This window comes from Leishmania donovani, chromosome 11 (genome assembly GCF_000227135.1).
Source record: "Leishmania donovani BPK282A1 complete genome, chromosome 11".
Classification (NCBI taxonomy): Eukaryota; Euglenozoa; class Kinetoplastea; order Trypanosomatida; family Trypanosomatidae; genus Leishmania; species Leishmania donovani.
This window is the reverse complement of record NC_018238.1, coordinates 211,827-235,024: the sequence shown is the minus strand read 5'-3', so window position 1 is coordinate 235,024 and position 23,198 is coordinate 211,827. Positions and strand designations below refer to the sequence as shown.

At 56.0% G+C, this 23,198-nt stretch overlaps 3 protein-coding genes across 3 annotated transcripts; all 3 read right to left on the bottom strand.

Annotated features, from left to right (window-relative positions):
* Nucleotides 1–4,474: 4,474 nt before the first annotated feature.
* Nucleotides 4,475–7,690, bottom strand: LDBPK_110620 (hypothetical protein, conserved; the record flags this gene model as incomplete). Its single annotated transcript, XM_003858990.1, has 1 exon — nucleotides 4,475–7,690. One exon carries the CDS (start codon nucleotides 7,688–7,690, stop codon nucleotides 4,475–4,477), a length of 3,216 nt encoding a protein of 1,071 aa, XP_003859038.1.
* Nucleotides 7,691–16,671: 8,981 nt separating this feature from the next.
* LDBPK_110610 (hypothetical protein, conserved) lies at nucleotides 16,672–18,465 on the bottom strand (the record flags this gene model as incomplete). Its single annotated transcript, XM_003858989.1, has 1 exon — nucleotides 16,672–18,465. One exon carries the CDS (start codon nucleotides 18,463–18,465, stop codon nucleotides 16,672–16,674), a length of 1,794 nt encoding a protein of 597 aa, XP_003859037.1.
* A 967-nt stretch (nucleotides 18,466–19,432) lies between these two features.
* Nucleotides 19,433–21,043, bottom strand: LDBPK_110600 (3-methylcrotonoyl-CoA carboxylase beta subunit, putative; the record flags this gene model as incomplete). The annotated part of the gene is made up of 1 exon (XM_003858988.1): nucleotides 19,433–21,043. The coding sequence occupies one exon, from the start codon at nucleotides 21,041–21,043 to the stop codon at nucleotides 19,433–19,435; it is 1,611 nt and encodes a 536-aa protein (XP_003859036.1).
* Nucleotides 21,044–23,198: the final 2,155 nt, after the last annotated feature.

Below are 23,198 nucleotides of genomic sequence, written 5' to 3'. Positions count from 1 at the left end.
CATGTGCGCCGCTGGCTTCAGCGCAAGGCCGCCGCAGTCGTACACGATACCCTTGCCAACCATCGCAATATTCTTGGCGCCCTCAGCGGCGTTCGGGTTCCTGTAGCGCAGCGTCACCAGGTGCGGCGGGTACTGCGCACACTTGCCGACAGCGTAGATGCCGCCATAGCCCTTCTCGCGCAGCTCCTCACCCTTGAGCACAGTCATATCCACACCGAGCTCAGCGGCGCGCGGGTCTGTGTACTGTCATGAAGCGATGTTGTGGTGTGCCCGTGAGAAATGCGTGTTTTGCAGTTTGGCATGCAACAGAAGGAGGGGTGCGTCGGCTCGTGAAGACGCCCATACACGCACATGGGCGCATACGTGCGTGTAAGGGTGAACGGCCAAACGTTGCAAGTCTAATAGAGAGCACCGGCGCGATTGCCGGAGACAGCAGGCGATTGACGAGGAGGCGCGAGAAGCGGAAAGTTGGGCCGCTGGCGAAAAGTCAGAGATGGAGAGAAAGCACAACCAGACGACTTGTGAAGTCAGAAGAGGTGCCTCATACACGGCACGCCGCCGAGCGTGAAGGAGCTGAAAGCATGGATGGCTCAGTAGCATATGCGCGCATCCGTCGGCGTCTGTTTGCGCCCGATATACCGTACGCGTGACTTTCCACTTCTCAACGGCATGGAACAAAGACGATGAAGCGTATATGCGAGACATCTGAAGCAAACTGACGTGCCGGCAAGCTCGCACCCTCAGCCGAGAAACGGAGGGAAGCGCCGCTCTCTGTCATGGAATGGATGTGCTCCCACGCGGCTCGACGGGTGTGACGCAGAGACAGGGTAGGGAGAGAAACTTTAGTAGAGGGGACAGGGTACGAGTTGGGCCCGCCACCGACACCACGGCACTCCCACTCCTATTTAGCGATTTAACCTTGTATGTGTATGCGTTTCTGTTGCCCTGTCCTTATCAGGAGTGAGTGGCCTTTGTGGCACATTCAGAGCTGCCCTTCCCTCCCGCGTATCCGTCGAACATTGAGAGAGGCAGGGACGATGGGGAGAGGATCCTAAAAAAAAAGAAAATAAAAATAAAAACAAGCCAGACGAAAATACGCTCGGCATGGAGAAGGGAAAGGAAGAAAGAGGATGAGGCATTGCAACACACACACACGCACACACCAGAGTCAAGGACAGGGAAAAAAGGGAGAGGGGGCCGTCGCCATCCGCAAAGACTACACCACACAGGCAAACGTGCAAGGGGTGAAAGAGGAGAAGGGATAACCGAGGGAGCGGTGGATCGGAAAGCGAAACACGAAAGAACGAGAGCGCATCATGGAGGTTACAGACATAAGGGGTGTGCCCCTCCGACGGCTCCGCTTGATTCCGTCTTTTCCTTAGGCTTTCGGGGAAGAGGGGTGTTCGAAAGGAAGGGATCTGGATGGGAGGAGGCACTGACGAAGAAAGATAAAGGGGTAGAGGGGTAGGACACCGACGTAGGTGTACTCGTAGGGGGTGGGGAGCGGGCATGGGAGCGATGCTCCAGCATACACGTCATGAGCGGGTCGGAGGCAGTGGGAGTGGGGGAGGGGTCCAAAGAACGCAGAAACACAGAAAAAAGGCGAAAACCGGAAGAGAAAATGGAATAAAACAGCGCCACAGGTGATGGAGGGTGGCGTACGACGGAGAACAGAAGAACCCGTCGCAAGAGTGTAAAGAGCGCGCGCAGACTTGGCGCGCAGATACAAGTGATATCAGCAAGGGGAACCAACACAAGAGGTGTTGGGGTGAGTATGGAACAAAACAAAAGTGCAAGGGAGAGAGAGAGACAACAACGACAACAAAGGCCGCTGTCAGCAGCCCTTCGCTCCACACGCACAAAAACGCACACCGCCCGCGTCCGCGTCAGCCCATGCGCGCCCACGTAGAAGATACACATCAAAGGAAAAGTCAACCATTCATCAAACCAAAAGACGAAAAGAAAGGGAGGGGCAGCGAAGATGAGCGAATAGGGCGTGGGAGATCCAAGACCAAGAAGAGACAACGCGGAATGCCAAAAAGGAGCGAGAGGACGTGTCACAGCTACATGGGAGGAAGGGAGAGGGGGGAGGGGGGAATCAAACATGGAAACAGAAGACAGTGCGGTGGCCTCCGGCTGCCGCGAAGAAAGGCAAAGAGACACCGAGAGCACGTAACTGACGAAGGAAAGGAGTCGCTCCCTCACCTTCCGCTTATACTTTTCGTGGCTCCGGTGTCTCTCTCTGCCCACGCTGGACGAGCAACCATGTGAAAGCGGCGTATTTCGTTTCCTTCTTTGGGTGAAACCTGAATGCACCCGGCACACAAGGGAACAACGTCAGGACAGCATAAAGCACACACACACACACAACGAAGCGCAACACAGCAACACGGGGACCTTCGTGATTTTCGACAAGGCGTGAGTAGTTTCTGTGCGTGGTTCAGGGCACACAAAAAGGGGGAGAGGAAGCAAAACAGGCAGCATGCACAGAACGAGACAGCAGCAAAGATGGCCAACATCACCAATCACAGCATCGGTATAAAAAAAAACGAAAAAGCACACATGTCGCCTCTCGTCCTCTCAAAAAGACGCCTAGGCGAAGACACAAACACAAGCACACTGAGCAGGCATTTCGATGTGCATTCCCTCTGGCGACACGTGACGCGCTGAAGCGCGCATGGAGAAACAGAAGATTCGGAGAAAAAAAAAGTGAAGTAGATAAAAGTGGAGGGGATGTTGCAGAGATCAAACAAAAAAAAAGTAGGAGAAAGGGGGTGGAAGCACGGCGGCGTCACCGAAGATGCGTAGCGGGCTAAATAAGACGGGAAGAAAACGTAAACGGAGCAGGGACGAGTGAGAGAATGGAAGAGAATGCGGTGGCCACGCTGAGCGACGTCGTGCTTGTCTCTCCTTCTCTCCCCCTCCCTCTGATGGTGTATATGCTGAGGAGGTGATCCGAGAAGAGAATGGGCACACACCTACATGCACACAAGCACATAGAAAAGACGAGAGGGCCATACAACGAAGGAAGAGACACAAATAAAGTGCGAATGCCACGAGAGAGCATGCACGCGCACAGTCCTTAGTTTGGAGACCTCAACGTAGCTTCGAAAGGATGCTTGCATGCATAAGCCAACATAAACGAGTGCAAAACAATGCAACGTTCCCTTTTCGCGGTGCTTTTCTTGTCTTTTTTCATGTGTGTTCCTGGGTAAAGGTAAAACGATGGAGAAGGTGGGCGTTGGGTGAGCATTAAGCGCTGAACACCCCCACACACCTATATGCATACGCACACTGTCATATATAGGCATCTATATACATTTATATATATATATATACATATAAATAGGCACGTACATGTACGCACGCGCACCCAGCATACATGTACACACACACACACCTACATGCACATCCATCTACTATATATATATATCAGATGCACACGAAGTATACATGTGTATTCACGCACTTCAAGCCTGGAAAGCCGCGAGGCAGTTGATTCGGCGGAGGGGGGGGAGGGGGGGGGGGCAAAGGCACCCGTACAGAAAGAGACGCGCTAGCCCGTGCGTCATCAGGATCACGCCGTCGAGGCGCTGGCGCGCTTGCGCATGCGGTGAAGGAAGTTCAAGCGGGTGAAAGAAAAAGAGAAGACGTACACTGAGAAGCAGCCAGAGAGAGAGGCAAGTTGCCCCATCTCATCACCCACTCTCGGCTTTCTCCGGTATTCAGCTGCAACAAGCCAAGGACAAGCACATGCATAACGAACCAAAGCAGTATCGCATGCACGCATGCACTTCAGCTCCAAGCAGCATGAGCCTCATCATCCATCCTTTACCGATACTCACACGAGAAAAGAGAGATATGAACAGTAATACATGCATAAGACCGGTGCTTGCCAGCTCTTAAAGGGAATATCTATATACATATATATATATATGCATATATGCGCGTGTGTATACCAGAAACACGGAATGCCATCAAGGGCATAAGGCAGGAGGGGAGAAGAAAACCTTAAAAAGAGCGGGAAGGAAAAGAAGAGCCCCGTCACGCCGAGACCAGCGTAAAGTTAAGACGACGGCAAGGCGGAGGGGGCAAGAGCTTTCAAGACGGAGAGGAAGAGGCGGGGGGTGCTGTGAACGAGGAGTTCGGAATCCGTACACAAAAGAGAATATATATATATATATATAGTTATATATAACAAAGAGGATCGCGCAGTAACCTGAATACAAGCTGGGACGAGAAAGCTCAAAACCAAAGGAGGGGCAGGAGCTACCGTGTGATGCGTGTGTGTGTGTGTCGGGGGGAGGCGAGAGTAGGCACACAAGAAGAAAAAGAAGAAGCGCAGAAGGGCAGCACCGAGAGATGGACAATGAAAGAGCCGAAACAACGGCATAGAGGCAAAAGAGGAGCCACGAGGGTTGGCGTGACACGCTCAGCGCTTGTGTGTCTGCGGGCGCACTTTTTACGGACTTCGCTACATGGCAAAGGATGGTGGCAGGAACTTTGGGTCCATTTGAATCACCTGCGCACTGCTGCCACTCGTGCTACCGCCAGCCCTGTAGCTACCACCCGCCAATACTGGCACCATGTGCGGTGACAACATCATCGCATGGCCCTTGTTGGTCGGAAAAACCGGCGACCCGCCATGCAGCGATCGCACATCGCCAACGCTAGTGAGGAGAACGCTACCGCCAGCTGCAGAGGCGCCGCTGGCGGCCACGGCCTTGCCGCTCATGCTCGCGTTGGAGTGGCCATTGTGCGCCGACGACGACCCTTGCAGGCGGGAACGATGGCGATCCACGGCGGCGATCGGCACGAGCTCGTCGAAGCAGCGCGGTCCAGTGTTTTCAGGGACCAGCCCGCGATCCAGTGAGCGCGACAGCTCCACGACGAGCGGCATGCAGGGCAGCCCATCAGTCTGGAAATGCCTCGTCTGCTGCGGCAGGCGCCGAACACTTTCGCAGTACTCCTTCATGCGCACATACTGATCGATGTCGGCCGCGTACCAGAAGCCAAACCGATCCATCAGCACACGGCACCGCAACTTGTAGATCAACTCCCACACGTTGTTCGTCCGCACATGGGCGATGAAGGATGTTTCGGAACGGGTTTCGAAGCTCTGCACAAGACCAGCGTCACGCCCGCACGTCGCTTCTATCACGCGGTTCAGTAGGCCGACGCGGTCACGCAGTTCGCACGGAAACATTTGAATGAAAATGGGCAACACAGGCGCGTTCTCCAGCGAGGGCGTGTCACCTCTCAACGTGCAAGAGGACGCCTTCGCTCCATCGTGGCTCCTAAAACCGTCCAGTGATCGCCGGCTTCCGTCCAGGTTGCACTCTGTGTTGCTATTCACGGACCGCGACGACCAGCCCGACCCGCTCAAGGACTGCACGAGAGTGCTGTTGCTGGCCGATCGGGTCCCCGTCACAATTGGCGCCGTCAGCGCGGGTGGGGCACTCTCGTTGTACGGGTAAAAGGGCAGCACGTTCATCATGGCACCGTGGACATTAACCTGCTTGCGCAGCATATCTGTGCTTGTCGCAGGCGCTACCGGCCGGATGCTAGGGCACTTCAGCCCAGCCATCTTGCTGCCTGGAGAGAAGGCCTCGGTGCTCATGGCGTGCGGCAGATGCGCTGCGGCTGCCGTGCCCAAGGGCGATGGCGTCCTGGCGTGCAGGGAGGCCGAGGCTGCCTGCTCGGCCGCTTTCGGCATACCCGCGCTAGGCACTTGTGAGGGGAAGTGCCCTGAGTACTGCTGCAGGGGCAGCGGCCGCGATGGCGAGTGGTTCGCTGGAGGATAGGTGTGCAGGTACAGGTAGTGCGAGCTCGGCGAAGATATCTCTGGTGCAGAAGCTTGTGTCATGCTGACGGAGCACGAGTGGCCAGAGACGCTGGAGGGGGGCGATGTGTTCACCTGACGCCCCGCCGCCGTGGGCGGGAACCCCGCAAAAGCTGTCGGTGCTGTTACGTACAGCAGGGGGACGGCACTGGCACTGCTACCAGAAGCCACCGTTGTGGGGCTCGACAGCTGCATCGATGGGGACGGTACAGCGCCACTGCAGTGAGAAGATACATAACGAGGCGCGGCGGCTGTCTCGCTGGTAGAGAGAGTCTGCGCTGGCACCTGCATGGCGTAAAGGTGTTGCTGAGCTTGCGTCGAGTGGCCTGTAGACGAGTTTTCACTGGACGCAGGCACTAACATGATCAGATGTGCTGGGCCACCTGACGGGGGCGTGCCGCTGCCTGTGTGGTAGCCATTGGAAGCATTGAAGGATTGCGCTGGTGAAGTTGTGTAGACACCGCTGCCAGACCAAGCCGGACCTACAAACGTCGCCGCCCCTGATGTGGCCCCGACAGAGTACTGGCGCGAGTTCGACTGCGAATGAGCGTTTAATTGAAGTTGCTGTTGGCCGCTACTGGGGGCAGCCACTTCTTCGCCATTCGCAGCCCCAGCAGTGCTAGTCCACGTCTGCGCCAGCAACGGAGATGAAGTAAAAGGAGCTCGATACTGCGGCGGCGGCAGCTGGAGGAGGGCCATCCCCTGCGACGGCAACAGCGGTGTTTGGAAGTCCCCCGAAGACGCCTGAAGCTGCGCGTGCGCGCTGCCTTTCAATTGGTTGACCCCGGTCGGTGCGTCCTGCACGGTGCCAGCACCGGCGGCGCTGGCGGACGAATACGCCCGATACTCGTCCGAGCCAGTCGTGGCAGTGCTGAGTGGTTGGAACGTGCTCAAAGGCGGCGGCGCCGGTGCAACCGGCGCACTCGATGCCGCCGCCCCCATGGCCGCTCGAGACCCCGGTGCTGCCGACAGGCCGTCAAAGCTGCCTGCCTTCACGTGCAGAGAAGCCGACTGCTGCAGGCGTTGCAGCGAAGAGCTGCGAGACGTATCGCGCGACCTGCCCAACTCCTCCAGCTTGCCGCTCCCGTTGCTATCGTTGCCACCAGTGCCGTCGCACAGCTGCTTGACAAACTCTACCTGAACATGCATCGCATGTTCGTAGTAGTCTTCGCCGGTGAAGGAGGGAGGCACCGTCGGCAGGATAACGGAGGTGTACCCGGTAATGTGCTCCTCTGGAGCGGGCGTCAATGGCGACAGTAACGAGGAAGATCTCGACGACAGCGACGCTGAGAAGAATGAAGCGCTCCCGTGCACGTGTGCTTGACGCGATGGTCGCGACCGCTCATCGCCGCAAGCCTCCCCGTGGTTGTTGCTGTAGGAGATGGCACAGCTTAGATTTTCCCCTTCCGCCTGGTTCGCCGACGACGCGTTCAATGGCATCGGAAAACTGCCGTGGGCGCTCACAAGGTGGGGATCGGTGGCGGCAGAAGCTTTCGTGTCGAGCGCGTGCACAAAGGAAGACGCGGTGTACTGATTCACTGTGCGGAACTCCTTGGAGAAGCTCTGGGAAATAAACGACGGGTGTCGCTGTTGCAACGGCAATGCGGAGAACTGCTGTGGAGCCTCACCGCCTGCAGAATCCGAAAAGGGGAAGGGACCGTCCATGCTGGGCATAAAAGGAATCGATCTTGTCTGCACAGGAGTCGGCAGGCGTCTGAAGGCCTGCGAGGGTGCCTGTTGCTGCTGCTGCTGCTCACTCTTAGTCACTTCGGGGACGTCTGAAGAACTGAAAACGGCCCACGGCAACAACGTCGCAGTGAAGTCGCTGCTGCTCAGCAGGTTGTCCATGTCGTCGGCCAGAATGTTCCGTGAAAGCCCCGAACCCCGGGGAAGCCGCGCAGTGGCGAGCGAAGCGAAGCTCTGAGCGCCGGGAAGGGCGGCAGCAGCTGGGGGTGTGCTGGTGGCGGTAGTAGCGCAGTTATGGGTGGAAAGAGGGGACGAAGACTGGAATCTGTACATAGCGCGCGGTGCACAACAAGCAGCACGAGAAAACACAAAACGAAAAAAAAAAGGATGCGTGAAAGGTGCGAAAACACGCTCACACTCACTCAGGCGCAGGGGGGTGAGGGGAGGTGCAACCAACGCTGCCAGCGGGGACAGCGATATGCAGAAGCAAGAGCAGCCGGCGGTGCACAAGAACGCGCGCACGAAACCGGTACCGCGATGTAGAAGCTTCAAACTAAAAAATGGTGTATAAAAGTCAAGCGATCAAGGACAATACGACTGAAAAAAAGAAGAGAGGGGATGGGGGAAGAAAATCGTTCAATGAACCGACGCAGCCACTGATTATGTTGCTTTCGTGGCGTTGAAGAAAGAGAAGGAGGGCACTTCCACACACACACACACGCAACGTGACGCGACGCTAGAGTCGTAATCGAAAGGAGAAAAAAAAAGATCGTAAAAGGGGAAGCAACGACAAAAAAAAAGTACACGTAAGGAAATAAGAGAGAGACCCGATGACAGGAGAACCAATGCAGAGCGACCAAACCTCAAGAATAAAAAACAAAAGGCGCCAAGATGCACGTATGGAATAATGTATCCTTGTACGGAGAGAGCGAGGGACGAGTCTGTCAGCCGCAGAAATATAATCGAGAGCGAGACGCAAAGGCGACAAACACAAAAAAAAAAGAAAAATAATTGCCTCGAGGTTTTCCCGAGTGTCGAGCCCGCGAAGCACACGAGAGGGCAACGAACAAGTCAAAGATGAGAAGCTATACGGCAAAAAGGGGGTCCCTTGCGTGTGTGTGTGTGTATTTATGTGTGTCGGTGTGTCTCTTCTATGTATGTATATATATATATATTCGTATGAGCCCCTCGAAGAGAGCGGAAGAAGCAAAAAACAAAGGAGCACACGCGCACGCACGCACACACAAGCAGAAAACAGTCGCGCACCGAAGGGAGCAGGAGCCCCACACGAGAAAAGGAAAAGGGTGAGGGGTCAACTCAAAGGAATATACAATTTTACGCAAACACTACCAGCAACAACCGAAAAAAAGATCGAGAGCGAGAGCACACGTAGACAAATATAAAGCGAGGGAGCCAAAAAAAAGAGGGAGAAAGGAATGAGCGCAACGAGAGGGAACAGCAGAGACACACGTAGCAACACACAGTCCTCTATGTGCTCCTCCGCTGTTGTCTTTGTGGATCCTGTTAGCTTGTGTGAAGGAAGGGGAGGAAGATGGGGGCCCGTTGCTTTTGTTGTTGCTGACTGCAAAGAACACTTGCTCGCCTCTTCACCGTCGCTGTTTTTTGTTTGCCCGAGTCCGTACAAAATTTGGGAGGGTTGCAGCGTGCTTACAGAGCCAAGGAGACCGATTAAGCAGGCAAGAGGGTTGAAACCCTACTGGGTGCACCGGGTCGCAAGTTATTGTCACGCGAGCCCCCCGGGGCCGGGAGATGCAGATGGCACAGGCCACAGATATGAAGGTAGAAGGCGAAAAGAAAAATAAGCAACGGGGGTAGACGAAAAAAAAGGGAACACCAACGAAAAAAAATGTAAAACAGAGAAGAGCGCCGCTCAAGAAAATGGTGGGGTGGGATGAGAACAAGGCGAAGCCCAATTGTGAAAAAGACGGTAAAAAAGAATATCTTTCTGTTTTTTTTTTTTTTTGGGAGGGGTGGGGGTCACCCCACGACGATCACTGTGAAGTACGACACCCAAGTATCAGAGGAGCGCAGAAGCCGCGTTCAGTTTTTCTTTGTTGTTTGTTTTCCCGTGGTCTGTTGTCGTGTGAGAGAGTCCGTCCTACTGAAGACAGCAACACGTGGGGGACCCGAGAGAGCGAGAAGGGCGTGGGGGTAGAGTCGAACACGCACGAAGAAAGTGTGAACAAACAGAAAGGTTGTCAAAGAAAACTTGAAAAAGGTGAGGCGAAGATGTGACCAACAGAAAAACGCGCGTGGTGGAACAACAACAAAGGGGGAAACAAAAACGCCAAATAGATTTTCAAGCACATACACACACACACACACAACAGAGAGAGACGAAAAGATGACGGGGACGGACGAGGGGAAGAGAGGCACGAGAAACGATAACGTGAACCCACAAAGACGAAATATGCAAAAAAAAATGTGCGGACGGCCAAATGGAAAACAAAATACGGAGAAGGAGCCGTCAACAAAGGAAAAAAAAAGACAGAGCAGCGTCGATCTCACAACGGCAAGACGACGACGACACTCACGCAGTTTCACAACAAGTCGCGAAACAAGTCGAAAAAGGGGGACAGATACGCGGAGATTGGGAGATGGAAGGAGAGGAGCACGTGGGCAGGGACAAGCAAGCGCACAAGCAAACAAAAAAAAGACGGCAGACAGAGAGAGAGGGAGGGGGACGGGCAAGAGAAAAAAACGGGTTCTGGTACGCACAAGCACACACACACACACACACGTGTAGCCCTTATAGGAGCGAAGAGATGAAAGACAACGGCAACAAAATCACAGAGAAAAGGAAGAGGACAGCGAGACAAAGCAAGAAAGGGAGAACAATGAATAGCGGGGGAGTGAGAGGCAGGAAGACAGAAAGACAGGAGATGAGGTGAAGAAAACCAAAAATCCAGAAAAAGGCGGATTACTCGTGCCCGCTTCGCCAAACGAAAACAGCAACTTCAGTGGTGATGTAGTACGCGCAATCACAAGCACAGACGCGCGCGGAGAGAACCGAAAAGAAGAGGAACGGCAAGGGGAAGTAGTTATCTTCCAATCCAAGAGAAAATCGGCAAACAGAAGCGTAAAAAAAAAGAGTTTCTGCTGCCGTTGTGTGTTTGGGTGCGTCACGTTTTTTTTTCGTTGGTGATCCGCTAGACAAGTTCGGATAGATAAAACCTTGATAAAGATTATGGGGAAAGAGGGATGAGGAGGGAGGGAGGGGGCCGGCAACGTGTAAATCGCGCACAGACACGCAAGCTCAGGCAGAACGGAGAGAGAAATCAAGTAGAATAGGGCGAAAGGGAGACCAGAGGAAATGCACGTTGATCCGGACAAGGAGCGTACAAAGAAAAAGAGAGACGAGGTAGGTGATACACGGAGGTGGTTTTGGAGTGTGGAGAGGAGAACGTAAGAGGAGAAACGGAGCGGGAAAAGAGAGACGAGAGGAGGGAAGGGCAGCTCACATCCTTCACGAACGACGCGCGAAAACGGAAAATGGGTGAAAAAGAATTCGAGCAACACCAAATTGCTACACGCGCACGGCGAGACAGACAGAGAGACCGCGAGCAAGCAAGAATAGGCAACACAAACGGAGAGAACAAAGCGCAACGGCGACGAGGCTGAGCTTGCGCGTGGTGGTGAGAAAGGGAGAGGGATCCCCACAAGGTGTAACGTGCGTGCGTTTTTTTTTTTTGGTGGTGGTGGGGGGGGGAGGAGAGGGGCAGGCAGGGAGGGAGAGGGAGGCCCCCCGCCAGTAAGATGGAAATGGGAGAAAAGAACGAGGAAAAAGGGCAAGAGAAGGAATAGGAAGTGCGTCGCTGATCTATTTTTTTTTTTCGGATTCTTTTTGCTTGTTGGTCTGTTTGCCGTCCGATGTTTCACGCCTCTTTGTGCTCCGTTTTTTTTTGCGTGTGTGTGTGTGTGTGTGTGTCTGTCTGTCTGTCGCTGTTCGCTTCTCTGGAGGCGAGGGAAGGTGGAGGAGAAGGAAGGCTTTTCCTTCGTGTTTACGCGCTGCACTCGCCTTGGCACACGTCCCCGTAGATAGAGAGGGTGATACGAGGAGGTGCACGCAAATCCAATGAACAAAACCGGCAAAGTCAAAGGGGGGAGAGGGGGGGCGATTCTACTTCTGAAGGAATGCACGCACGCACGCACAGGCACTCCAGCACCCGCAGCCAAGATAGAGCGCACACGAACAAAATCAAATCGGCCGCACCAACACAGAAGCGGAAAAGAAAAACAACAACAAAAAGGAGGGAGGGGAGGAGGGGGGGGCGCAGGAAATAGATTTTACGCAAAAAGAAGCGAGCGCCAAGGGAGGAAAGGACGAAAATGAAAAGGTGAAAAAAAGAAAAAGGGAGCTCCAGTCGTAATCAAAAAAAAAGGAGAACGCGCAGAGAGAAGTGCCGCTGCACCTGGTGCGAATGTGGAGGAATGATTCTTGTGAGCCGGTGGGAAAACGACGGCACAGATGCGCGCGCGGAGAGCGGCTGCGAGACAGATGAATCGAGCCGCAAGGGAGGCGAAGAAGAGAGTGCACAAGTCGAGGAAACCTTCTGTTGCCCCCTCGTCCACACACTACTGAGGAATCTCGTCCAATGGCACGCAGGCGCACCGACAAGAGCAGGAGCAGCGATAAGGGAGCAAAAATACAGTCGCACTCGCACTCACCGGCACACGCCAGCAGTGAGCAAAGACGGAGCTGAGGAAGAGAGGAGGAGGAGGGGAGGATGCAGGAGGGGGGGCGTGAACAAGATGAACGGCAGTGGGCAAACCGTAAAACGAAGAGCCTACGAGAAGCGAGAAAAGAAAGAGGAGAATCGAAAAAAAAGACGGAAAAGGAGGGAGAAAAACAAAGATGGAGAGAAACGACGGAGAGGTAAAGTGGTGGAGCCGTTTCTCCGTGTTTTATGTGTGAGCCGCTCGTGAATTCCTCTTGCTGATTTGTGTATGTATGTGTGTGTTTGTGTGTGGTACGTGGTTCCGCGCGTCAGGTTCCACCACGAGCACAGCAACGGAAGCAGCGAAACGAAAAACCGAAGACGGGAAGGAAGGGGGAGGGAGGAAAAGGTGAAAAAGGTGAAAAAGGGATTCTTTTGTGTGAAGAGGCTCTTGAATGACAGAAAAGCGACACACACGCATACACCGCGTGAGTGGAAAGCGAAAGCCAAGAAGGAAGAGAGACGTCAACCAAAGGAAAAAGAGCAAAGAAGGCGACTGGCGGGGCCTAGGGTCGTGCACGTGTGCATGAATCAGTGGGGCCGTATGTGCATACGTGCGTCTGCAGGGCGGCGCGCTCCGACCTGAGTGTACGTCAGGAATGCAGTAATAGGAAATCAAAAGAGAGAGGGAGGTGCAAGGTAAGGAGACGAGCGCCAGCCTTGGAGAAACGAGGCGTAAAAGAGTTTCTCTGCAACACGGCGATCCGCTCCAACGCACACACAGACGCCCCGGCACAGATGGTGTGACAAGACAACAAAATATAAAATACACACACACAGTCGACAAGGTACCCCCTCCCCCCACAGTGAACAGACGAGGGGGAAGGGAAGAACAAACAGTAAAAATAGGGGGAGAGGAGGAGAATGTGGTGAGGAGAGGCCAAAAAAAAAAATAGAAGACGGGCAAGAGGGGGAAGTCGTATACGCGAGTGGAGGAAGAGGAGTGAAAGGGGAAGGGGGGAAGAAGGGGAGGTAAGTGAGCAGGGCAGCGAGAAACAACGAGGGAGAGAGAGGCAGAGGGGAGGCAGACAGGTTGAAGAGAGAGGAGCGGGCGGGAGGGAGGCAAAAAAATCAAAAGTACAAGAAATATTGAAAGACAAAAAGAGGCCAATGGGGGGTGGGGACACTGGGCAAGAGAAGGGGGAGCGAGTGGGAAAGAGAATAGATAAGGACAAGAAGCGAAAGGAGAGAAGGAAGATAAAGATACAAGGAGAGAAGTGTGACAGTGTACTCGTTTCCAGCGCTTTCAATAATGCCTTTTACTTCTGCGTTGAGCTGGCACGTTTTGGGGGTGGGGGAGAAGAGGGAAAGACTGTATGCGAGTGCTTTGTGTATGCGTGTGGGTGGGTGGGTGTGGGTGTGGGTACCAAGCAGGGACGGCGTACTCCGCACGCAACTTTTTGTTGATTTTCGCTTATTCTTTCCGATTTTCGATTCGTCGTATCCTCTGTGTGTGTGTGTGTGTGTGTGTGTGTGTGTTCCCTTTCTTTCGTGATTTTTAACCTTTAAAGTTCTGTTGCTTTTCCTCCGATTGGCACCTTTGCTTCGGCTGCACGGAAGCTCCGCTGGTGTCGGCCTTGCCGCGGTAGCCTTTCTCTCGATTTGTCCTGGCGTGAGCCACTTCTATGTGTTTGTGTGCGCGGAGGAGGGGGTAGTTTTGCGTGTGCTCGGAGGTGTCCGTTTGCAAAACAAGGGGTGGGCTGGGGGAAGGTCGTTTTCGTGGTGTGAGCGACGGTGCAGCAGGGGGAGGGCCCAGCGAGAAAAGGGAGCGAGCTAATTGGTTCGTGCGCCAAGTACACGCTTCTGCGTGGGAGCTGATGGCGAAAACGATGGGATGTAGTCAGAGGGAGTAGGCGGGAGAAGGGCGTGGTGCATGGGCAATGGCGGTCGAAGAAGAGAGCAAACAAGTGAGTGACAGGACCGGCGGCAAGACTGTGAGGTCGAGAAGAGCACGAGTGGAAGGAACCAGTTGCCACGGAACAGGCAAAGCGGATCTGTCCTCCCTTGGGGGGGGGGGCTCAACACACGCAAACTCGAGAGCACCACTCCCGCACGCACTTATCACACCACAAAAGGGAAAAGAAAAGGACCGAACGGCTTCAAAGAAAAAAAAAGGGGCAACAATAAAAAAAAAACAATGAAATGCGTGCCTTCCAATCTCGGGGGAGAGCGAAGAGCGGAGACAGGGAGTGTGTTTGGTGTCTTCCTGTGTGGTACGAGAAGAACGGAAAGATGAAGAAAGGCGCACGAAGGCAGCCGTTCTTCGACCGACGCACACTATAGGCGCAATACACCGACAAGCAGACTACAGAGTGACAGTCAGCGAGAAAGGGGAATATATATATATATAGATATGTGTGTGTATATGTATATATGTATGTGTGTGTGTGTGTCAGACGTTTGACATAACACCCATGAAAGCACAAAAAAAGGAACGGAAAGGAACGGAAAGGAACAGAAGGAGGGTGGAGGGAGGAGAGAGGAGGGGCGTGCCGGTGTAGGCACGCGTGTATTTAGGCGCGTGTTTTTTTGTTGTGCGCGTGCCTCTTATCCGAGCCACCGCGGACAGAGACGGAAGAAAGGAAAACGTGGAATGACAACGAAAAAAAGAATAAGCCAAGCGAGAAGGCAAATTTAAAAAGGGAATAAAATAACAAGCGAAACCGCGAAGAGTCTGACAATGCCCTTTTACTCTGTGCGTCCGCCCTTCGTGGTCTCTTTCAAGGTACGTGTGCAAAGGGGGGTGGGTGGCGATGGCCAAGGGAAGGGGGGAGGGGGGCGGCAGCAGCAGTCGTGCCAGCTGTGTTTGGAAGGAGAGACTTTGTGTGCCAAAAAAGGGTCAGGAGAAAAAAAACACAAAGATGGGTGCTGATCGAAATCGATTTGTTCCTTTTCACACGTGGGCGCCTGTACCTGTCTGCGCGTGTTGGAACGCTGCCGCAGCTGCCTTGTGTATATCCTCGCTCACTTTTTCTTTGGGAATCTGTCGTCCGCTCAACAGAGTTCTTGAGGAATTCGTTCTTTCTTGTGTGGTCGTGGGTGTGGTTGGGGGGGGGGGTGATGGGCCCGAGAAACACAGAGAGGCCAAGACAGACGGGCAGAAACTCAGAGGGCACAAAGATGCGAATCACTGGGAGAAGAAAGGAGGAGGGAGCGAGATGAGGAACGGGGAGAGACCGAGGGACTCGAACGCGTGCGCGTGCAAATCACACGAGAGTGAACGAAACCACAAGCGAAGAAAGAAAGCCGAAGGAAAAAAAAAAGGAAGCACCGTGAGAAACGGAGAACGAGAGAGTTGTGAGCGTGAGTAGGTTGGCGAGGGGACAAAAAAAGAATAGAGTCTATTGTGGTGGAAGCTGCACGTACAACACGTGTGTGTGTGTGTGTGTGTGGTACAGGTCAATCGTCGCCGAGAATGACCGGTGAAAGCAGCGCGAAGAGACCCGCACCCGTTCAATGCAGAAGGCGTGAGGGAGGGTAGCAGGATGGCGGCAAGTTGAAGTGGATATCATGCGCTGCAAGGATCCATGGCGGGATCTCGCACGGATGGGATGAAGAGCCAGACACTGATGAAACTGTGTGCCGTCGATACTGCGCAGGTCTGGAAAATTGGCGGGCACGTGATGGCAGCCTCGGCAACTCACTGCAGACACACCAACAGGAGAACCCTGACCCCCTTCTCGGCAACCGCATCCACACACGCACACACACCTACTCCAAGCTGGAGGTCATTGCGACACTAGCACTGAGTGCTGCTGCGCTACTTGCCCGCCGGCGGGTGCACAAGAGAAAGAGCAAAAAGAGAGGAAGGCAGCAAGCCGAAGAAAGAAGCCGGCCTGTCTGCCCAGTCTCCTCCTCCTCGATGCCTTCATATGAAGACGTCCGCGCAGCGTGAACGGTGCAGCTGCGAGGGCTGGCGCTCACTGACGTACGCGTGCGTACAGGCGCAGCAGGGGTGTCTCTCTTTGGGGCGGCATGTAGGGCCTTTCTTCTTTAACATATATATGTATACGGCATTATCAACTTCGGCGCGCAGCTACAGCAGCAGCCACACGCGCGTGCACATGCAGCCACAGAGAAGCTGCATGAGCAATGGGCGGGTGGGGGACAGCGCAGCACAGTCAACGTCCTTTGGCGCAAGGCAACGCACAGAGACAGAGGCACACGCTCAAAGTGAAGGTGAGGTCTCAGGCACGAAACAAGGAGGGGCCGGACGCGTGTTCAACGGCCTACGCCGTAGCCTCGGCCACCGTCATGGCTGATGCATCGGGCGGTTACACAAGTCGCCGTGCACTCGACCCCTTCCCCTCCACCCACCCTTCCCAGCCCAAGTGCACGCCCCATTCATCACCACCGTCATCACCGCTCACCATGACAGTAACTTTTGCGCACCTCTCAAGGGCTCTAAAACAGGTTGTCGTCGCTGTAGTAACCGCTGTCCCCAAGACGGCCGCCGCGGCGCGATGAGCCGTGACGGTGGGAGTGCTGCGACTGCTGCGAATAATGCAACCGCTGGTCATGGCCACGCGACCCAGCACCGCCATGCTCGCCCTCTGAGTAGCGTTGGTGGCTGCCACCATAGCTGTCACGAGACCGCTCCTCATGGTGCCGCTGACCACCCTCTTGAAAGCGGTCTCGACCGTGCAGAAGAGGCGAAGACGAGGGGGCAGGGCCGCCGCCGGCACGAGAGAACGACGGAGACTCGTAGCGCCGTCGCTGATGATCTCGATCGCCACCGTAGGAGTCGTTGTAGTACGCGCTGCCCTCGCGGTGGCTGTTTCTGTACTGGTTGCCCCCTACGCGCTGCTCGCGATTGTCGCACCAGTCTCGCTCACGGCGCTGGCCACTCCCACCACCGCCGCGGTGGTTGCCGTAGCGCGTGAACGAGGACGATGACGGTGCCCCGCCGGGGGGACTGCCGTAGAACCGCTGCTGGTGTTGCTGTTGCGAGGGGTGTCCGTAGCCGCTGCTACTACCACTGTTGTTGAAGGGCGCACCAGCTGTTGTAATGCTGCTGCCACGGCGCACGGAATCCGCGAAGAGTTGGTTGCGTCGCTCAAAGTAGTCAGGGTTGACGTGCTCACGCTGCTGGCAGTCGAAGACGGTGTGCCCGCGGACGCCACAGAAGCAGCAGGTGGAGATGAGCGTGTGCGGCACTGCGGCAGGGCCGGTGGACGACGAAGCAACCAAGGCGTACGAGGAGGGCAGCACCACAGTGGAGCAGTCGAAGTGACCGTACTCGTTGCACGCCACACAGCGCACGGCTGCCATGCCGTTCGGCTCCCCCGCTGCGGCCGCCGTCTTCTGAGTTGCCGCACGCCACTCGGACGGCGTCGGGTACACGATGAACGGCGACGGCGTGATAACGGGCGTACATCGGTGCGGCGACCCGTACGGGCCGCGCTTCTGGTGGCAGGTGCGGCACAGCGCGTTGGGGCAAGCGGGCTTCTCGTGTCCTGACATGCCGCAGCCCCAGCACACCTTGGCCGGCGGGGCGTGGCCGCCGGTGCTGGCGTTCTGCACGGAGTCGTAGTAGCGCGGGCGTTCTCGTGGAGCGGCAGGGAACGATGCGGCGGCGGCGGTGGCTGGGGTAGCGCCGGCAGTGAACGGAGCCGAGTTGTCGAGGGAGTCCACGTCATCGGTGTCGCTGTCGCTGTCGCTGATCGTCATTGCATTAGCCTTAGTGCCTTCGTCGTTCTCGTCCCCCCTATCTTCCCCGTCTTTAGCGGACGGTTTCGGCGAGACGGCGGCAGCGGTGGCAGAGGTGCTCGGGACTGGCGTGCTGCGCGAGGCATCGTAAAAGGACACGGCGAAGAGAGTGCTCACGCCGGCCTCCCTATCTGCTGCCCTGGCGGCACTGGGCTGCCCACCATGGTGATGATGCTTTGATTGAGCCGTCATGCTCGTGCTGCTGGCGTCTATGACGAGCGGCGCAGCGCCGCTGCTCTCACCATCCGGAGCGTTTCTGCGAGCATTCGAAGCGGCCGCTAGGCCATTGCTCTGCCGCTCACTAGCCGACCTGCACGTGAAGGGATGCTTGCAGACGCAGATGTAGTCAATCACCTCCATATCAGCGTTCAGCACCGCCTTCATCTCGCAGCACTCGGCCTTGCGCCGGACATTGTGCGTGCTGCACTGCACGAAACCGCTTGGGGCGGAGATCACCTTGCTGGGCGGCACTCCTCTCAGATCCGTCATGGGGCGGCTTGAACAGTGAAGGAGAGCCGAGTAAGAGACAGCGATGCGGTAAAAGTGGGGGCGACACTCTAAGGGTGCGTCGTGGCCGTGTATCTGTACTTACTGCAGTACGCCGTTCAGCTTTCGCTTCTCTGTTGCTTTCTTCTTCGCGCTCAGCCGCACAGGCAGGCAAGGGTGAAAACAGGACAGTCAGCGGAAACGACAAGAACACGTTGCCGGCAAGTGACGCGGTGAGAGCAAGGAGAGCAAGAGGAAGAGAGACGATACAAAAAGCTTGGGCCCATCCACCCGCACGAGTGGGGTCCATGGCAAGTTGAGCGTGAATGCCTGTGGCAGCATGAGGGGAGCACATGTACGCAAGAAAGGATGGTAGAGCAAGCTAGGGTGTTCGTCCGAGCGCAGGCACGTTGGCATCAGTGCTGATGTGCTGTGCTTCTTAACATAAGAATGGCTGGCACGTAAACACAGCGGTGTAGGGACTGCACAGCCACGATACAAGGTCAACCCCATGCCTCACACCGTGGCGGTGGTAGTCCAAGACGCCCTCGGTGCTATCACTCGATGGTCACCTATCTCACCACGTCTTTCCACATCGCCTCACGACCCCGTCTCCTACCCTCAGCCGCCACTCCCAGCATTCGCAGGAGGGCAGACGTGGCGCAGCGGCGGAGTCGAGATAGGGACGAGGATGACGAGCTCCATGCCATCGACCTTCCCAGCAACGCCCACGCCCGATCGGACTCCGTGAAATAAAGGAGTGGGCACCGAAAAGCACATCAGAAAACACGCCTAACCCGAGTACAGCACAGACGGCGCGAGCATGCATGCGCCCCATTGCACGAAGGGAGAGAGAAGGACGGAGAGCGCGAAAGAAGAAGGGCATGCGTGGAGGCTGTTACAGGTTTTTTTTTTTCGCACAGCACACCCTCTCACAAGAGCACGCGCACCAAAAACTCTCATAGGCACGTCACTCTATTTTTTTTACCATCGGTGCCAGCCGCGTCGCACGCAGTGCTTCTGCCACAACGACACGCGTGTCCTCCGGAGCGATCACGCCGTCGTCCCAGAGGCGCGCGGTGCTGTAGTAGCACGAACCCTCCCTCTCGTACTTCCTCTTCACCTTGTCCTTGAAGGCAGCAACCTCGGCCTCCGAGGCATTCTTCAAGTTACGGTTCGTTAAGGCAAGCACTGTAGCGGCCTGCGTCCCGCCCATCACGCTGATGCGCGCGTTTGGCCACATGAAGAGGAAGCGCGGCTCGAAGGCGCGCCCGCACATGCCGTAGTTGCCGGCGCCATAGCTGCCGCCTATGAGCACCGTGATCTTCGGCACCGGTGCTGTGGAGACTGCCATCACGAGCCGAGCACCGTTGCGAGCGATGCCGCCCTCCTCGTACTTTTTGCCCACCATGAAGCCGGTGATGTTCTGAAGGAAGAGCAGCGGCACCTTGCGCTGCGTGCACAGACCGATAAAGTGCGCCCCCTTCAGGGCGGACTCCGAATAGAGGATGCCCTGGTTCGCGATAATGCCTACCTGCATCCCCTCAACCCTTGCGAAGCCGCACACAAGCGTGCTGCCGTATAGCGCCTTGAACTCATCGAAGCGGCTGCCGTCGACGATGCGCGCAATGATGGCCCGCACGTCGAAGCTCTTGACGACGTCCGACAGCATATCCGGGATAAAGCCGCCCAGCTCCCTCGGGTCGTACAGCGGCGGCACCGGCTTCACATCGGTTGGGTTTCGCGCTTCGTTGTGCTCCTTCAAGTTCAAGTTTGCCACGGCGCGGCGCGCGAGGTACAAGGCGTGCAGGTCGTCAGTCGCGTAGTGATCCGCCACGCCGCTGATGCGGCAGTGCACGTCTGCGCCGCCGAGATCCTCTGACGATACCTTTTCTCCGGTGGCCGCGAAGACAAGCGGCGGACCGCCGAGGAAGATGGTGCCGTTGCGGGCCACGATGATGCTCTCATCTGCCATGGCCGGCACGTAGGCGCCACCCGCCGTGCAGCTGCCCATCACCACCGCAATCTGCGAGATGGACTTGGTGGACATTCGCGCCTCGTTGAAAAATATATGGCCAAAGTGCTGCTCATCAGGGAAGACGTCGTCCTGGCGGCTGAGGTTGGCGCCGCCGCTGTCGACGAGATAGATGCAAGGCAAGTGGTTCTGCTCCGCAATCTTCTGCGCGCGCAGGTGCTTCTTCACGGTGATCGGGTAGTATGTTCCGCCCTTCACCGTTGCGTCGTTCGCGACGAGCATGCATCGAACGCCGTTCACGATGCCGACGCCCGTCACAATGCCACCACTGTAGCACCGCTCGTACTCCTTCTTCTTGTCATCCCAGTACAAGTCCCACCCAGCCAGCTGCGAGAGCTCGAGGAAGCGGGTGCCGGGGTCGATAAGCCGCTCGATGCGCTCGCGCGCGAGCATCTTGCCGCGGCTCAGGTGCAGCTTGCGGACCCGGTCGTCCGCCTCGAGGGACGAAATAGAGACGCCCGCCTTGGCAGCCTCCTCCGCCGACACAACGCCTCCGGCTTGCACGTACCGCACGCGCGCGCGCAGCTGCTCCACGAAACCCTCCATGCGCGCCATGTTCTCCTGGAATGTCGGGTCAGACGTGTTCGCAGGAAACCGCAGTATGTTGGGGGACTGCGAAGTGGAGCGCTCATAGTCGATCGGGTGATGCGCGTAGAGGCGGGCGTAGTCGACCCCCTTGCTCTTTATAGGGGCGGCAGGTGCGGGAGTGGCAGCGGCAGCCGGCGCTGCGGCAGTCTCCGACGGCATCAGGGTCGCTTCAACACGCGGCTCCTCAGTCGGCCTCGTTTTCTCGCCCGCATCAGCATCCTTTGGCGGCGACTCCGCACTGGAGCTTTCAAAGCACCGAGTGCACCACAGCGCTGACGTGGCAGACGCTGCGGTCGGCGTGGCAGGGCGACGGAACAGCGCAGCCATGGGAATGCAAGCTGTGCCACCGACGCTAGCAGCAATTCTAGGCAAGCCTGGCCTGCCGAGAGCACGCATCACCGATGTTCGGAGCATGTCGCGTGTCGCGTTGCGCAAAAACGAGTGCTTTTATCTACCAATGTCGATAGGACGTGTGCGTGCCTGCAGCCCTGCACACGCGCAGAGAGATCGAGGATGAGGAAGAGAGGAGGGCGCGTCTTAGAAGCGCTGACAAACACACGAAATCCAACGAAAAAAAAAAGAAATGCTGCGAAAGGAAAAGGTGATGACGGGGCGCACACCGGTGTTCGCACCTTCTCCCTCTCCTCAGCTCCTCCTCCGCGATCTCCGAGATGATGAGAGCACCGTTGATCCTGTTTTTCCCTCCGATCGTGGCAGGAGACACGAAACGAGAAGTAGGTCGCGGATACACAAACAGCCTCCGCTGTTCTTCGCTTCTCTCTGTGTCTCCTCTCACACGGGGAGGCGCGGGGAGGGGTGCGAGAAAGCGAGGAATGTGAGCAGCAGCAACGGTACGGAACGACACTAAGGGCGCAGGAAATGCATATACACATATATGTATACAGCAGTAGCTTTACAAAATAAGCGACGGGAATAGCAAGATGGACAGTCTTTTCGGGTCCTCCCTTCTACTCCTCACCAATTCTCCTTTGCGTCACTTGAGACTGTGCGCGAAGGGGCAGACGCAGACGAAATCGCACGCACACGCCAACTCAAAGATGTGTCGAAAGGGGGAAGAGAGAACAGGTCCGCCTGACTCCTTTGCCTTCTGAGGAAGTGTGTGGGTTGGGTGGGTGGGGTCTGGGTGTACGCATGTGCCGTTATGCATGCATAGGTATATACATATACGCATACGCACACATATATATGTATGTAGCTATGTATATATTTGTATATGTGTGTGTATGTGTATGTGGCGCGTTGTGGCTTTGGTTGATCTTGCAAAAGGAGTATTTAAAGACAGCGGGAGAGAGAAGAGCGAGAAAATGTTGGTCACGGCTCATGCCATCGTGTGTGTGTGTGTGTGTGTGTGTTACGTGTCGAAAGGAGGAGGAACGCGAGGGGAGGGGGAGGGGGATGATGTAAAGGCATGGAAAAGGAAAAGGTGATAAAGGCACACATGCTGGCTAACGTAGACCGCAAGGGCTCGCAACGGCATACTTAGATCTATACTCATGTACACTATATATGTTTGTGGTGATTGGTTGGGTGCCGTCCACAACATACCGTGTAGTCCCTCCCTCCTTCACTGCAACGCTAAAGGGACGGGAGAGGGGGACTGGTAAAACAGACAACGAACAGGGAGCACCCTCCCACGGCTCGAGCACGTACAGGCCAGTCGTAGGAACGTCGTTTACGCCTTGTGACAATGCACTTCGCATCTCTTCCGCATCTTTTCGGTGCCCTTTTTCGGCTTGCGCTGGCTTTCTCTCCTCGGATGTGACGCTGAGCTTCATGCCGCGCCCGCGCACTTTCCGTTTCTCTTAGCGTGGCTGCGCGGGGGGCCCCCTTTCCCTCCGGTGGAGGGTCTCGTCTTCGGCCTTTTTCGTTCTCCAACGGCGACGATCGCTGGGTATGGGGTACCTGCGGGGCACAGGGAAGGCAGTTGCCAAGCGGGGGAGCATCAGCCAGAGGGACGAGCCAAAGGTGACAGGCACAAGGCTGCAAAGAAAAGGGCACAGCGACTACACGTCAACGTGGTGCTGCTCGTAGGGCCCGCACGAGACACGGCGTTCCATCACGCGCCGCTTCCGCAACGAGCAAGCCAGCGAGT